General features: G+C 36.0%; 1 protein-coding gene across 2 annotated transcripts in view; it reads right to left on the reverse strand.

Annotated features, from left to right (window-relative positions):
- LOC105252132 (cadherin-87A) overlaps positions 1-18,077 on the reverse strand; it is a 185,298-nt gene that overhangs the window by 84,426 nt on the left and 82,795 nt on the right. The window contains exons 1-2 of one of the 2 annotated variants that reach the window (XM_025410180.1): positions 11,501-11,535; positions 4,722-4,777 (exon numbers count right to left, since the gene is read on the reverse strand). In XM_025410180.1, coding sequence (XP_025265965.1) covers positions 4,722-4,777; positions 11,501-11,520 — 76 coding nt within the window. In that variant the 5' untranslated portion in view covers positions 11,521-11,535. Of the gene's footprint in view, positions 1-4,721; positions 4,778-11,500; positions 11,536-18,077 lie in introns of those variants that run through there. The other variant, XM_025410179.1, reaches the window with a different exon arrangement.

The following is an 18,077-nucleotide window of genomic DNA, read 5'->3' on the forward strand; positions in this document are numbered from 1 at the left end:
GAAATGCTTTATGGAGATAGAAGATGTCTCGGATATTAATTCCTAATTTTAATAATTGATTATTCGAAAAATTTGCAGATGCTTTGTTTTTGAAATTTTAGCAGAGATTTATCGTGAATTGCACATTTAAAATATTTATAATATTCGCTATATAACTTTCAACAATTCAATATTGAATATTTCTTTTAATAATAAAATTTTTGATTAAATTTTTGAAAAAAGTAAGGTTTAAAATGTATTGATTGTAAAATCATTAATTAATTTTAAAACGATAAAATTTATTTTGATAAAAATAGGATGTGAAAATAGCAGTAGCTCACTTTTTAAAATATAGATAATGGAATCTCTACTTTTCACACAGTTTCGGAAATATATTCATAAAATTCCCAATTTCAAATAATAATTTCGTTTGCGAATAAGAGGGTCAATTTGATATTAATTTTATTTTATGTCAAAATCAATTTTCCCTCAAACGAATTTTGCCCCGAAAAATTCCACAAAAAGGTATTCGATGAAAAATTCCGTGCGTTGAAAGCGGAAACCAACGTTGTCGTAATCGTAAATAAAATTATTGCGACGCGTTATTACGAGAAGAAGGCAGGCGGGGACCTTCATAGAAATAGGAATCGGGGGAGGAAAAGTGAGAGCGAAGGACGTGATTGAAGCGAAGGATCGGACGCGATGGAGCGGAGACGAATGCCATACGTATTATTGAACGTGGGACGCATTATCCGGTAATACGCTCCGTCGTATCCGGTATTATCGGAAACTCGTCGCTCTGCTTCGCCGGAGCAGTATTTAACGGGCCGCGAATGAGTCCCGGCGCGCTTGAAAATGGCAGACGACAACAACGACAATCGAGGGGGCTATAGAGAGGGCTTCTTTAGAGCGAATACGCTAACGAATAAAACCACGTAACGTAGAGATGTCGTATTTGAATGCACACAAGGCGCATTCGGTTGAATACATCTCCGTCAGGTTGTCGCGAATCGATCCCCTCGACAACGAAATTGCTGACGTGCTTTTTCAATGCATGTATTTCAGGTTCCCTTTAATCCGAATGCGGTTGTTTCAAACTTTAGTTCTGGATTTGTTCGGTTTTGTAACCGAGACAATCAGACAATGTCACGCGCGTTAATACTTTCTACCCATCCCCTGTAAATACATTGTCATTTACATTTAATTTGGAAATGGTGCTACACAGAGAAAAATATATACTGTATAAAATATATACTGTATCCGCAAATATATCATAAGTTCACTACAAGCATTAAATTTAATTGAATATATTCTGAATTTTAGTAAGTGCAGTATTTTAGTCAAAAATATTAAATTAAAACAAAAATTTGGTTTGCTTACTACAAGACGTAAAATAAGTTTGATTTTTCTTTGATACAACTTTACAATATTCTTGAAGAGAAAATAAATTCTTCTTTTGAGTACATGATAATGAGATTTTCTAACACTTGTGATGAGTATATTTTAAGACTACCATCAAGAATATTCTTTGTTGAAGAAAACTATTACTTAAAAAAAGAAAAATAAACTGAGCAATCGCTTTTCTTGGCAGTAGAATGATATTTTTCTCTGTGTACGAGATCCCTCGTATTGCGTATAAATTCTAGAACTAATTAATTAATCATATTGATAATGAATACAACAATAATAAAAGTCGCTCCTTTTTTCTTAAAGAAAATCTAGGAAATAATGTCATATGTAAGTAAAGCCGCAACTTGCTTCTCATCTATCATTTTGCACGGCATTATATGAATGATTTGAAGGCGATGGCAGAGCTTTCGGAATTAACGTCAGAGTAACTCTGGAAATCGAAAAAGAGGATAACGCGTCCGCAAATAATCGAACTCGATCGAACGCGTCGAGCAGTCTCGTCTCCGGAGTGCATCGAACAGACACGATGAATGATTAATGCACTCGGGCAAATACTTTCGGCGCACGAGGTTTGCCGTGCAGTTACGTTGCCGCCGTCGTTGCACGCGATGCACTTGGGCGCGCCATTAGGACACGATTGATCACGTGTATTTGTAACTGCTCAAACGTTACCCCGTCAAGTGATCAATCGTGCAACCACCATCCCATCGACAGTGCACCGACCGAACGACCGGTCGAATTCTGAAGTACATAGGTGTATATGTACACTACTACCACTCGCGATTCGCCCCGGCAGTCAATGATCTTCTTGAGCGGCGATGCGGAACATCCCGAGAAGAGGAGATCATGCGGGGAGGGAGCCAGGAGGAGGGTTTCACCTACTTTTTCTCGAACGCGAGAGGAAAAGAGGATAATAAATCCACCTGGTTTTTTTCATACGAAAAGTAGACGTGACGTTTCGAAAATAGCATCGTAATTGTTACCAGCAAAATAATAATTTTGTCAATATTTTCGAGAAAATAGTCATGTTTAAAGATACCGTAGGCTTACATACTTATATAAATTGCTGAAAAATTCAAGCGTTTAAAAAGCGCATTCCTTATCGAATTTTGAAATGATCTCTTCTTTGGGGAAAATTAAAATATCATAATCGTTGAGATATACTAAATAAAACGGTATGTAAAATCTATCCGAACTTTTTCCAAACAGACAGCCGCCGCACAGTTTCCAATAATTAGAATATTATTGTTTTCCAATAACGCGCCAGTCTCTTTTATTTTTAAAATAGTTTTCGCAAAATCTCGGACGCATATCGACACACATGTTCAAAATTCCTAAAGCTCGCGAAAAGTATCGATCGAGCATTTTAATACATATAAGGAAAAAGAGTCTCAACTATGAAGAGAGAAAAGTATTTCAGCATACAACAAGATTCTATGTACATATATACGTCGGGAAGGTAATTCTTGGGCGAACGACGTATCTCACTTTGGCACGCTCGACCGTCTTCTCTGTGCAAACTGATTTAGCATAAATTATCGAGCGACTCCTCGTGCAAGCTCTCGCGAGGAAACCTCGTCGTTGACGAACTTGCAGATTGCCAACGTGGCAACGCGAATGGTAGCTGTTAATAACGGAGGAGAAACAACGTTTTAAAAATGCAAACGCGAGAATAATAAATATCTGACCACCGAGTAACCGAGAATCAACAAAACGTGAGAGACTGGAAAGAAGTACGCAACAACAGATTTACGACAAGTAGCGCGCGTTAGATGGAGAAAAAAAAAAGGAAAGAAATAGAGAAGGAGAAAAAGGAAAAAAATGTGCGGAGAGGAAAAGAACGAGTAGAAAAAAGGTAAAATGTCGAGGGAAGGAAAAAAATACAAAAAATAACAAAAGAGGAAAATTGTGTAGAGAAATGGAGAAAGTGAAATAAAGGAACGAATGAACGAATACAGAGTGAATTATATCTTGAAAATGAGAAAAAGAAAGAAATAAAAAAATAATCACTTGTATTGAATATAAAACCGCTTACGAGCACTAATCAATACATGTAAAATGAAGTGTACCGAATGGCAAGAAAGGTAATTATTCCATTAATTTTCAAGGAACGTTGTACGAGAAAATGTTTAGAGAAAAAAAAAAGAGATGAATTTTTTGAGAGAAAAATGAAGGAGAAAGCGCGCAACACGTGATAAAGTGACATGAAATATCTCGAAATTTAACAAATAAACTGAAAATGACGGCGAAACATAGAAATGTCAAACTCTCGCGAGAAGCTGGCGAAATAAACACGCTTTACTTTGCTGCATTACCCGCAATCAGCGTTAGTTGCAATATATATTTGTAACCTAGAGAAAGGAGAGAAATGACGTTAGAGAAAGATGAAGACACGCTAGGGGGGAAAAGCTTTGCTCGCTTCCTTCACGAGAAACCATTTCTCGGCTTCGCCGAGATACGGAGATGAGAGGGAAACGCTGAGCCGCGGGTGGGACGGAAAGAGGAAAAAGCGAGAGCGAATGAAAACGAAAGAGAGAGAGAGAGAGAGAGAGAGAGAGCGAAACAAATGTAGAGTGAAGAGGCAGCTCGCTAGAAGCTTCCTGTTCCCCACCGGAACAGGAAACGCCTTTCCTCCGTCCCTGCACATTCTCGGTACTAGCACCTAACCATCCCTCTCGTACCCCTTTGCATCGCCAGAGTATCCCCTGCTTACGTCTCATTCACGATAACGAGATATTTTAATAGTCGTCTTTTGGCCCGAATGTCCCCCTTGTGATACAATTTATATTTAACATGCTTTTGTAAAGCATGTTACAGACTTCCTTTTGGAAAGTAAAATATAGAGTATACCTATTTTCGATAATTTTTTTGCCATGTTTTATACATTTTAATTCAATTAATATAAAATTTGACGTACAATATTGCACGAAATGGTCGTAAAAGATACTCTCGGTCATAAAAATTCCTCTCGGACACGCGGTTTGCATTTCTAAAAATATCGCGATATTGTTCCACGCAAACTTCTTTTTTCTTTCGGTAGTCACATGCCGCCCTCAGAATTCAAGCACGCGCGAGCGTTATAAAACGACGGAGAGAGCGCTATAAGTCGGCGGACGACGAGACGGCTATGAAACGGCCTAACAGAAATCAAATAAAATTCTCCTCAGCAACGAGGAAAACGTCTGGGACACGGTTATGGAGAGCCGTGCACGTATTTCGAGAGGAACGCGAAACGGAACATGTCGTCCCTCTATCCCTGAGATCTCTCGCAACATAAGACTGAATAAATTCAGTGCAGGAAAAGAACGGTATTACGTAAAAGAAAGACTTACCGGTACAAGTGGCCAGAAGACAAATCGCCAGCAGAGCCGCTCGCTTCCTGGGCAACCTGCAAGCATAGAAGAGGAAGAAAACGGTCATTATTGATTGAGCTTCTCCCAGCCAATCGACAGTCGAATCGAGAGACTAACGCTCGAATTCGACTCGGCGACTATTAGACTTGTGATTAGACGGATTAATCTCGCGTCACGCTAAGACGCTTAATTAATTGCTCATTTGTGGTTCTCTCGCTTTGGATCTTTTGCTCGAAATATATAGTCGAGAATATTACAGAATCGAGAACATCAATTGAGTTATTTTTTAATTTTACCCTCTTCGAGAGAGATACTTTGATTAAATTATATTTCTTAATTAAAGTTATATTCCAATCCAATATTAACGCGATCGTCTGACTTGTTGAGGAATAAATAACATTAAAAGTTTACGCGTATTCTATTCGTTATTCATTTGTTTGCAGATGCATATTCGATAGACGGATAACCTAATTTTAACAATTGTACGAAAGCCCCAATTAATATTACACCAATATCCAATTAATGATCGTTACAGCAGCACAGCACAGACAGATTTTACACAATGGTGCTGTTTCAATTTACTATACGCAGACTATAAGCGTATCTGTATTAATGGTTTCAGGAGTGACACGATAAGCGAATCAACCAACGGATAGATGAATAGATAGATAACCGCATTAAGCGGATTATATTCCGTTGGAATATCTCGGCCCGTGCGATCCAATAACAGGTATCGTTTGCGATTGCGAGTTAAAAATAAAATACCAACCATCTCTCTCTCGGCTGACATTACAGCGACAGATGAGAGACACGCCATCGTGTCGGCGTTAAATTTCGCTCTGCAGTTTTGACGTGTTTTTAAAAACGCTTTGTAATTTTTCGTTCGGGATTATAAATGCCGTTGTGCTTGTTTCTAACTCGCAAAAATCGATTATCTACCGACGACAAATTGCCATGCTTAAATAAAATTAAATAAAATTAACGACAACGACTCGATCGTAAATTCGGTCGGAAACTTTAATCAAATTGGGACAACGCGACGTGCAAAATAGTTTGAAAATAGAGATTATTGACAAAGCGATGCGCTTTCATGACTTATTGTCATAATGTTAGTATGACGGTGTGATGTTGCATGGGAAATTTTCATATTCAATTTGCAAGTGAACTACTATATTTGTTTTCAAAGATGAAATAATAACGAACAAATATTTATATTAGACGTGTATTTGGAGAGAGCGAGAAAACTTTCCATGAAAGCTTCGGAAGATTATGATTCAAGTTGAAATCATTCGCAAGGAGAGTATTTGATTGTTAAATTACTCTCTCTCTCTCTCTCTCTTCTTACAAAATGTGGATCTAAGTAATAAATATTCAACGGTATAACGGAACAATAAAGTAATGAATATTTAGAGGGAAATAAGCACAGGCCAAAAGAGCTGCTGTTATAGTTCCCAAAGCTTTCATCGAGCGAGATTATGTGCAAAGTGTGTTTTGAATAAAAGAGAGACCTTTATACATTTTCTTTTTAGTCTCCTGGAACCCCTGGAAAAGGGATAAGGTTTCTTTAGCGTCAAACTTTTATCTCGAAACAGCCCGTATTTCAAAACGCACGTTGAACTGGACGGTCAAATCGTATTATGCTATTTCCTTCGCAGAATTACAAGCGATAACGTTTCCTGCTGGAGAATCGACGCGGCGGACCGAGTGACATTTGCCATTACCTGGCGAGGTTGACCATAGGTATGTACATAGTCTGTTATATGGTACCATGTCGGTTACATAGGAACGCTAGCCAGACCGATACGCAGACCATCTCATAATGTAACCGGTAAACAGTCTTGCGAGTTAATTGGCGGTATCGACTTTTATGTCTATATCCTCGGGAGAGGACGGAAAAATAAGCAACAAGTAACCCCGGCAACTCTTCTTGCTCTCGGAAAAATTTCAACATTCAACGCGAAAAACTTCTCGGGAATGTCCATTTTGCGAAGTACCACTTCGAACGGCAAAAAAAGCTAAAGCTGCTTTTAAAAGAAGAGACCGTTCTTATACAAATCGAGTTGTTACGATGTAATTTCACGGAAATTTACTACAAGCAATTATTTATCGTTAGAGGAAACAAAAAAAAAACGAAAGATACATAAGCGATTATTCACTTTAATTTTAGAAAACTAGAAACATAAAATATCATTTATAACTATATTAAAATTGTATAATATAATATATTATATTAAAATATAATATAATATATTATAATATATTAAAAAAATATCGAGGAAAAGCCTGAAATAGATTCAAGATGTTTGATTTAACATCGTTATATTATTTTGTAGCATAATTTCTCATATTTCAATAAGTTTTCACTAAAATACTATCTCTTTCTATATTTCTGTAGCATTAAAAAAATGAAATATATGTAAGAAATTAACAAGTAATATAAGCAAAAAATATGAGTAAAAAAAAAAAAATAAATAATCATTAAAACTTGTTAATCAAAATTCGCAACAACTAATCTCCCTTGCAATATGTTTTTGCGCGAATATGCACATTTCGTGTTACATGAATAATAGTAGCTTCGAGCAAAAGGTAGGGTAATAAATCATAGTTATCTACCGTTGCACAGTTACACTGACCGCTTGATTTTACAAGTCTCTATTTGGAATAATCGCCAGTTTTTTTTTCTCCACTAACGTTTATTTCCTTCTTCTTCTTCTTCAAATAAAAAATGATAAATAATCTCTTGCGACAAGTTCTCGAAAATGATCTCTATCGCTGCGTATATATTTTGTCTATTTAAAAAAATGTTACGCTAACAAATACAATATTTTTTCATCTGAAAGGTAAAACTTAACTTCTCACGAAACGTTAATTGCATACAAATCGGTGTTTCGCTCGTAGAATCAAAAGAATCAATTGAAATATATATATATCTCGCCTCATGTGCGTCAAATCACCATTGAACATTTGCCTCTTCAATTAGAGGATAACAGGTTCGAATGAATATCGCTCACGCTAATCGATACGGAAATTAACGTCGAACGCTCGCACCTTAGCTTTGATAGCGTCGCATTAAGTTAGATAGGTATCCCATTAAATAACGAGCGCGCGAATTGCATTTTACGATGGCACGTCACATGTGCCCGAGACTCGTGTCACGTGAGAATATGTTCCATAATTACCGTAATCGCCGCGATAACAGCTCGCGACTTTCGCTCTTCGTGTTTTTCTTGCCGATTATTTTAATCGTCTCATCCTGCCGAATGCCATTATTCGTCGCACGTGGAGTTAACGCGGATAACATTCACGCGAGATAATACTATAGTGTTCCGAGAGAGAGGGAGAGAGAGAGTGACATTTCCATTATCCGCTACAAGCACCCCGCCAAGCGAGGTGTCGGCACTCGAGATACGACGAGATATGTGCCTCGTCATATTTTGCATTCTCGTTTTCGAAGTAAGATGTAAATGGGGAGAAAGGAAAAAAAGATTATAAATGTGCGATGATGCAACGGTATGCGTCTAAATGAAAAATTGCGCGAGCGCCAATGTTTTGACCGAAAAAATAATTCGCGAAAATTCCTCTGCCCGGTCATTTTTCAGATTTTAGTTTGTTATGCTTTGCGAGAATTCCAATTTCGCGTTCGTAATCACGTACACGTCGCGGCTCCGAAAAATTTGCTTTTCATATAAATGGCGAATATACCGAAAATGTAAAACGGCAAAAGTGACATATAACCCGCATTGCCGTACGCAATGTTTTAATTACGGTACACAAGTGACAAGTTAAATTGCGATTAATCGACAGCAGATATTGACAGCGATCGCGTCGATCTCGCTAACGATCGTTGTGCGTCCAACGATCGTTATTACCGTCGAAGCGTCTACGTGTCGCAAATGTCGAAGTAATAACGCAGTAATTTAATCACGGCCTGATCGTGATCCGATTTGGTGCGTGGATGCAGAAGTAAGCGAGAAATTCTCGCGGATTTAACTGCATTAATCCCGTGTTATTAGACCATCGTAACAATAAATAGATATAGAAGAGACGAAATTAACGATAGAATTCCAACGACTTCTTTTGCTTTTCAACATTTTACTCAAACGGGGAAACCTCTCGACATTATTTCCGACTTAATTTTATCTCGCAAATCGACAAAGAGACGACAAAGAGATCTTTAAATATTTTACATTACACAGTAAAAATTAAAATGTTAATTTTAACATTTTTTACATGTTCCAGAAAGTCCACTCTAAATTTTAAGTTAAAATAACTCATTCGTCGTATGTTACTTATTGATAAACTAAAAATGTTAAATAATTGACACAATGCTTTACACTTATTTTTGTTACTGCGATTAAGTGTAATGTAAAAATAACATACAAATTAATTAAAAATTACATGAAAAAATAGTTACAATAACGCGGAAGAATTGTTGTAGAACATTAACATGTAATAGTAATTATTTTAACTTAAATTATTTATAATAGAAATATTTGATTTTAGTAAATTTGATTATTTTGTATGTCAAAATTCAAAATTATTTCAAGATTTACTTTATTTTTCCTTAGAATATTAAACTGCCTTTCACACATGTTGATTGTTTAAAATGATTATGTTAAAAATACTCAAAATAATATTCCATCTCCAAGAGACATACAAAGTGTCAAGTTATGTAACATATGAAAATGTTATAAAAATAATAATATATAAGTTGTATGTTAATTTTACATTAAAATACTAATTAAAACATGGTAACGCAAGAAAATTTTAACATATGCACGCACAATTTTTTACTTACGCGTATAAGCGCATATATGTTAATAGCTTCGTTGTTTTTAATCGCAAAGATCGCAATGTCTCCTTCATAACTCGAGAGAGCGAATAATGTCTCGACCATTCCGTCATCTTTCGCACGTTAAATGAGCACTTTACTACTAAATTGCGAATTTACACGAATTGGATCTCTCAATTACGCGAGTACGCGCGTAAGCGCGCGCGAATGCACGCGATGCACTCTGCACTTTGGCGAACCGCGAGTGCAGTTTCGCGGTCGAATCTGCAAATGGTCGCGCGTTAATCGGTCGACGCGAGGCATCACGGTTTACATTAACACGCGCACGAGACAGTTGGGTCGCGTGTGTCTAGCTGTATAACAGTGAATAGCGTTGAAATGGCGCGACCTCTCTCCCCATCTCAGAAGCAACGGGCATGTCTAGCTCTAATATACAAGGTATTCGCTTATCATGCTTGAAACATGTTTATGTAATTTCCGAGTTCTATGCATATAATCTGAAAAATTTATCTAAAAGACCTTTCTGCCCCTTGAAGTTGTAGGAAAAATATTTCCAGCTGTATAGCGTCTGTTATTCCAAAGATTCATCATCATGTCCATCGATTATTTCATCCGACTAAATTGTCAATCTTTATTACACAAGTCTATAAAGTTGAAAAATTATACAGAGAGCACGTACAGTTGAAAGTGGACTTTGCGAATCGGCCAGACTGACTTCTGTGGGATATTTTCGCCTCATGTATGCGAAATGAGCAACCTACATTCCAAAGTTAACCGAGTTCGAATTAATCGCATCAATTATTAATGTCTCGGCTGTCCGAGCACAAGTAAATTGCATTAATCGTGACTGCCGTAAGGTGGAAGAGATAAGACAGCCCGCTTTACGACACTCTCAACCATTATTGAAGCCGATCGAAAATTATGCAAGCCAGCGCTCGAACTAAAGTTAACACGTCAAGCTTGGCTTCGTCGCGACCGCGACATCCCGATGATGCATTACCTCTGACAGACCGGAATTCGATAGTTCGGGGTTAATGAGATAACTCGCGTTTCGCGCTTACATAGCATCTTTATAGAACTTTATCGGTAAAGCGAGAAGACGCGAGAAATGTGTGATAAATTTTCTAGACGCCTTTATACGTGGATCAAAATAGCTATCTTTCTATCTCGTTAAAGTTTGAAGCAGAAATTTTAAATTCGTCAACATTAAGCACGTCTGTGGAAATGGGGCTTTATATAAAACAATAAAATTATAACAAATGTATCAATTTTAAATAACGTTTAAAAAATATCATTAAAATTTTTATGAAGAATTTTATGTTTGAAAGAAAATTATTGTTAACGAACATTAAAATTATTATATTGTAAATAAAATATATATATATATATATTTATTTATTTAATTTATATAAATAATATATATATATATAAATTTTAACCATAGTAAATAATACCTCATAAAATCAAATCATATCGTACATGAATTTCAATAATAGTAAATAATATGAAATCGCTTCGTTCGATATTCTCACTCTCTGTTTATACACAATTGTTATAAATTGTAACACATTTAATTAATTATCAATAAATTTTGCTCGTATTTTGCGAATAAAATTACAATCTATGTATTGTTATTAAATAATCGACACATATCTCATTCCATCTCGATATTTAAAATTCTCCTAATCCGGCACCATTCACGATATACACGTATTACTCTGCGCTATCAATTTGAAAAATAACAAACAAATCACATTTATAACGATAAAAAAATAAAAAGTCGCGCGAGAGATTTACTCGAATTCGGGCGTCGTTACAAAAATAATTGTCGCGCGACAGAAAAATTGGATTTTCAAGAGGAATTAAATATCGTGATGGACGATAATTGTAATTTATAAATCCTAATCCCGATGTTCGCATCGATTTTTGCTTGCTACGTACAAAATAAATCGCGCAAAGCACATACCTGGTCTCATAAACCATCATCGTTTCGACTTGTTGTCATCAGGTGTAAAAGTCGTAGAGGATGATCGGGTCTGGCGTCTTCTGGTACACTTGTCACTTTTCGATCAACGAGACGCCACGTGAAGCGACTTCGCATCGCTGAATGTCGTCGCGCAAATAATAAGAATCAACTCGTTATACGCGAGAAAGCAAGTGCCGAATTTTTGACGTAAGCATAAATCAATAAAAATTAGTTAATCAATCTATGTATTATTATTAAATGTCGTGTTTAAATCAAATAAACATTTCCTTATGGTTTATTAAATTGTAATAAACGTTCTATTTTTTGCACCATTTTCACCATTGCCTTGGTCCTTGAAGCCTTTTAACTAATTTTTATTGATTTTATCTAACGGATCTTTTCTTCATTAGCAAGCATATATTTATGAAAGTATTTACTACGCACCCGTATACACACAGCACAATTAAATACTGTATTCAATTAAATAATGAGTGTCACATTCGTTAATAAATAATTATTCACAATCGTTAACCACGAATCGTAATAATCGTAAAACGTCTTACGGAGCGATTTACAACGCGACCTTCCGACTCGAGGCTCGCCGCATGAATGGCAAGAGCTAGAGGTCGCAAACAGTGTGAGCTTACGCCGCAAAAAAAACAGAGCGAACGCTCCGAATTTTCGTCAGTGTATACGTTTATGAAAGCGTATATTATTTCTGATAATAATATATATAACATATTCTGATAATATGTATAATATATAATATGAAATTCTAAATATATTCTCAATTACACGTATAATATGATACTATCTATTATCCGTATAATACTATATAACGACAATGAAAAAAAGAATAAAATAAAAATGAACGATTGAAGATACACTAATTTATGATTATTAATATAACCGAGAGAGACTATGTATTTAGTCGTTCTTTAATAACGATTAAAATGTAATTAATTACCAGCGTAAAGCTGCATTAGGGAAATAATTGATTACTCGTTAATTATAAATCATAATAGACGTAGTAAGACGTTTTACAAGGAACGACTTTACAACCTTCTGACTCGAGACTCAAATGATAAAGTCTGAGGGCCACGCTAAACAATACGAGCAAAAGCTTCGAATTTTATGATATACATTGTGTACATTACAAAAGCGTATATTGTCACGCGCGATAATATTAAATTTTATATAAAATATCAACTATACATATATAACATAATATTAATAACTACTGAAGGAAAGAATAAAATAAACAATGAATGAGAGGGATTATCATACAATAATTCATGATTATTAATATAAACGTAGAGGTAATATATGTAACAGCTCTAATAACGATTAAAGTGTAATTAATTACAGCCAACACAAGACTGCATTACGGAAATAATTGATATCAATGGCGAGATGAGAGCGATTTAATGACTCCCCCGTTGTCAAGTGTATTAGCGCAACCACGTTTTAGTGCGTATACAAGTATGAAAATATGCCGTATGATGTTGCATAGGAGAAGGTGCCATGACAGTGTCGCTTGTTACCACTGCGCTGTAAACAGCCCGCAGAGCGGTGTTATGTCGTGCCATAACCCAGTTTTCCTTCCGAGCGTGCACGTTTAATAATGTGCTGAGTTAATTGCATCGATTATTAACACGGTGGCCGGCCGGGTGGCACAAATTGCATTAACATTGTCGCTGTACGCGAAGCGCACTTTAATACCGTCGGGAGGCATTCGCGAATTATTGCACGTCAGACTCGCAGCCTGATTCGTAAACTTTTTCGTCATGCATAATTATAATTTTTTTTTCGCTCGTCTACGTACACGTGTATCCCAAAGTAACGCAGAGAGTAACTGCAAGAAAGTGTATGTATAACGAATTTCTCGGTGGAAATAAAAATCATAACTTGATTTAGATTTTTAGTTTTTCAACAAAGAAATAAAATATATATGAAATATAAAATTTATATAACACACGAGAGAGAATACAATCAAATAGGAGAGATATCGTCATCTTTCTGAAATATATATCTTTCTCAACTATCGTAGCCTACTTTCTAAGAATATTTTCTTCGACCCCTTATATGAGCGCTTCGTATATCATTGATATTGTACAAAATATTTATTTAGATCATAATATTGTATTTTTATATATCATGCAAGGTATTGAAATTATTTTAAAAGTCATTTTAATTTTGCCGAATCTATAATATTTCCATAAATGCAAGCTTGATTCTCTGACAAATACTATTTCAAATTATAAATCTTCATCAAGTGCTTGAAAGTACTCGGCTAATTAATTATTAATCTCCTATTTAGTTTTGATTTTTATTTTTTACAGGGTTAAGCTTATTTTAAAAAAGAAAGATGTTTCTTAATATTTAAGATTTATTCGAATTTGGATTCTCTATTTCTTGTAGAGATATATCTTTCTCAACTGTCGTAGTCTACTTTCTAAGAATATTTTCTTCGACCCCTTATATGAGCGCTTCGTATATCATTGATATTGTACAAAATATTTATTTAGATCATAATATTGTATTTTTATATATCATGCAAGGTATTGAAATTATTTTAAAAGTCATTTTAATTTTGCCGAATCTATAATATTTCCATAAATGCAAGCTTGATTCTCTGACAAATACTATTTCAAATTATAAATCTTCATCAAGTGCTTGAAAGTACTCGGCTAATTAATTATTAATCTCCTATTTAGTTTTGATTTTTATTTTTTACAGGGTTAAGCTTATTTTTAAAAAGAAAGATGTTTCTTAATATTGAAGATTTATTCAAATTTTGATTCTCTATTTCTTGTAGAGGTATATCTTTCTCAACTATCGTAGTCTACTTTCTAAGAATATTTTCTTCGACCCCTTATATGAGCGCTTCGTATATCATTGATATTGTACAAAATATTTATTTAGATCATAATATTGTATTTTTATATATCATGCAAGGTATTGAAATTATTTTAAAAGTCATTTTAATTTTGCCGAATCTATAATATTTCCATAAATGCAAGCTTGATTCTCTGACAAATACTATTTCAAATTATAAATCTTCATCAAGTGCTTGAAAGTACTCGGCTAATTAATTATTAATCTCCTATTTAGTTTTGATTTTTATTTTTTACAGGGTTAAGCTTATTTTAAAAAAGAAAGATGTTTCTTAATATTTAAGATTTATTCGAATTTGGATTCTCTATTTCTTGTAGAGATATATCTTTCTCAACTATCGTAGTCTACTTTCTAAGAATATTTTCTTCGGGCTCTTGTATGGGCTTCATATATTATTGACCGTCGTAAATTGACAGGGCAATATATAAGCCCTCGTCGCAAGGTGCGCAGTCTAGAAACGAGCGCGTGCACCAATTAGTCGACGTTAAACACCGCCATCGTCGTGCTTATGCGGTGGCTACGAGAGTGCCTGCGGAGACTACTCCGTTTACTTATCGATGCCGCGCCGCGGCAAACAGAGGCGTCGATGTGGCCTAAGTTAGTTTACTACGAGAGAACACAGACACACACAGTGCTTTAATAAAGTTCAACGGTAGATTGTATATTCCGGAACGCCATATTACGCGCGGCGTTAGTGAAAGCTAGCCCAGGTAACGCGAGCTTTCATTACTTACACGGGATACGCGTGCGCCCCAACGTACGCCTTACAACGAGGGTAAATTATGATCCCCTTCTGCGGTGCCTTTCCCTTCGTCCCCGAAATTATTGCGAAAGAGCTGCGAAATAATCCAATTCCGCGGATACTTTTTTCCTCATTTTTCACGCGGTATCACAGCTATATATCGATACGTGACGCGGCTTAATCCGGAGGATTTAAATTACAGCACGAAGAGTCGGAGTTAAATATCTCTCATTTTTTTGGTCGCTCGCTTTTTTCTCCTTTTTTTTCACTAAAACAGGATGTTCGCGATGAATATTTCATCGTCTGATATTTTTGTCGAGTAATATTCTTTATAATATTCTTATGCGTTTCAAAGAATTTTCTATCAGCGATCAATAGCATCTATATGGAAGCAACATGTTCATTAAATTTGTAACGAATATCATGAAGATGTCGGTCAGAATGTAAGAATATCGTCTCTAGATCTGCGCGACATCCTCGTAAAACGTGAAAAGGGACATCTTGAAAACATGAGTCCTCGTTAGATGCCTCGTCGTTGCAACATCAGAAGCACCTTCGTCGAGACGCCGGATTCCGGGTGCTCGAAAACCCTTTCATCTCGCGCGAGAGAGCCTGCGCGAAGGCGTTTCTCGCATCAAACAGATTAAATTAAGAATACACAGGAGCGCACGTAAATTCATATATTCCTTTCGTCGTCGTCGTCGACGATGTCGACGAGGTGCTCTGTAATTTGCCGCTCCTTAATTAACTTATCTATGAAACGACGTCACCTTGCCTTGTGCCGGGACGTCGTATTGTTAGCAACTTTCCCCGTGAAACGGACATGTTTAATAAAGCCCCGGTGTTGATTGTATAAATTATTAACGTTTACCATGATAACGCCTCCTGCATCGACACGTCCTGCGCTCTCTCTCTCTCTCTCTCGTATCTCACAGAAATTTCACAGCTGTTCGGCTCACACGGAATATCTCCGAATATCTTTTCGACGCTCAAAAGCGAAAATAACGTGTCAGCAAGATGTAATGATATTTCACGTGCAAAAAACAATATTCGACAGTTTTTATTTCGGATGTCGAACATGCGTTCCAGAAATATTCTTGGAATGACATTTGGAGTGCTATCGTTTTCTCTTCTCAGCCTAGTTGCAACAAAGAAGAGATATAAATTGTTGAAAATTTTATTACAGAACGCAATTCAAGATATCATTACTGACGTTTAACTGTTTGACTTTCGCTCTTCAATCTACACGCGTATCACTATAATGCTATTTATCGTGCGTTATGCGACTTTGTGTCTGTCTCTTTGTAAATACGTTCAAGAGGTGCGCGAGCCAAATCATGAATCATACTGCACAATACTACTGAATATCTACATATTTAATAACATCGCTCGCTTAGATGAAACGTGGGCGAATCCGACCTGAAAAGTCGAGAGGAGCCGCTTCAAGAAGACGATTATGCCCAATTGCGTGGAATGAAGCGTGTCACTCGCGATTAACCTCATCGAGCTATATATTTTCCGATATAGTTCTTTTCTTTTTAAGATCCTGAAATAAAGTTTTAATATAGTAAGCACGCCGGATGTGGCACGTACAATTTCGACACACACGGAAATATAGGGATTCCGCATTCTTGAAAGAAAGCGTTTTCTCCACGAATTTAAATCTCAATTTCCAACCCTTATTTTCTCGATTCTATTTTCTTCCAAGGAATTCTCTTGGCGTTTGTTTTGCTTATCTCGCCGGAGGGAGAATGGAATTATCAAACGATTTAACACTCGCCGGAACCGATTTACCCGGGCTGCTTACCGCCGGGGGTGGCATTAATCAGATTAAAGTCTATTCGGTGTCCCGGTAACCAGCGACGCGAGGGCGAAACGACTTTATCAACGACTTTATCAGGATAATCGAACGGAATCGTCTGACCGAACGGAGCCGCTCGCATTGTACACCTGACGAAGTGCCGGGCCATCGAACGACGAGCCTGACGAAGTGACTATTTCCGGCGCCATACGTCGGCCCCATAAATCACAATCGACAGAGCCAACCAATTCGGTATCCGTAAAAATTGCGACTCCTTTCCGCGTAGAGAGAAAGAGCCTCGATAGCGGCATTATTCGCGTCGGGCGACTCCCGCCCTGAAGATGGGATCCGAAGCGAGCCATTGTACGAGGAATAGTAGTATAGGTCAATAACAGTAAAAGAGTTTCGACGCATACCATTCTTCGTTTATAGTTTTTCCCCAAGAAAAGATCTTACAATCCAAGATCTTACAATCAATAATCATGATTTTCCGATAGAAAATATATTTTAAGATATAAAAAGATATAATTATTTTATTGCGCAAGTTTGATCTTAACAAATGTAAACTGTAGAAAAAATTCTGCATTCAACATGTATTATTTTTTATTAAAATATATACTATGCGATGATAAATAATATTTTAAAAATTTATCTTTTTTTTTTAACCTCCACTAATCAATTTTTGTAAAAATCGGCTGAAAATGATATCTGGGTAACAAATAGATTCAATTCGAACATGTAAATATTGATTGCTGGTAATTACGGGTGTTCAGTCACATCGTATAAAATTAAATGTCAAATTGCGTCGCAAAATTACACATGTTTTAAATTTTTAACCGTTTTGAATTATAAAGTTGTGTATTCGAATATATTGTATTAAATAAAATTGAAATTAAATTTTTGGCACTCCTCGATAAGAACGGATGTAGATTTAGTTCTTAAAGAGAATAAATCCTTTATGAGACTGTATTGATCTGCAATCGTTGAATTTTACAAAAGTGAGCGAAATTAAATAATGACATAATAGAGATATGTAAAGATAATATAACGGAAAAAAATTTTAATTAAATTTTATATAGGATTAATAATCTCATTATATTTTCAGTTTCGCAATCAATATCATCTCAAAGACACAT

This window comes from Camponotus floridanus, unplaced genomic scaffold (assembly GCF_003227725.1).
Source record: "Camponotus floridanus strain SB8 unplaced genomic scaffold, Cflo_v7.5 scaffold3, whole genome shotgun sequence".
Lineage (NCBI taxonomy): Eukaryota > Metazoa > Arthropoda > Insecta > Hymenoptera > Formicidae > Camponotus > Camponotus floridanus.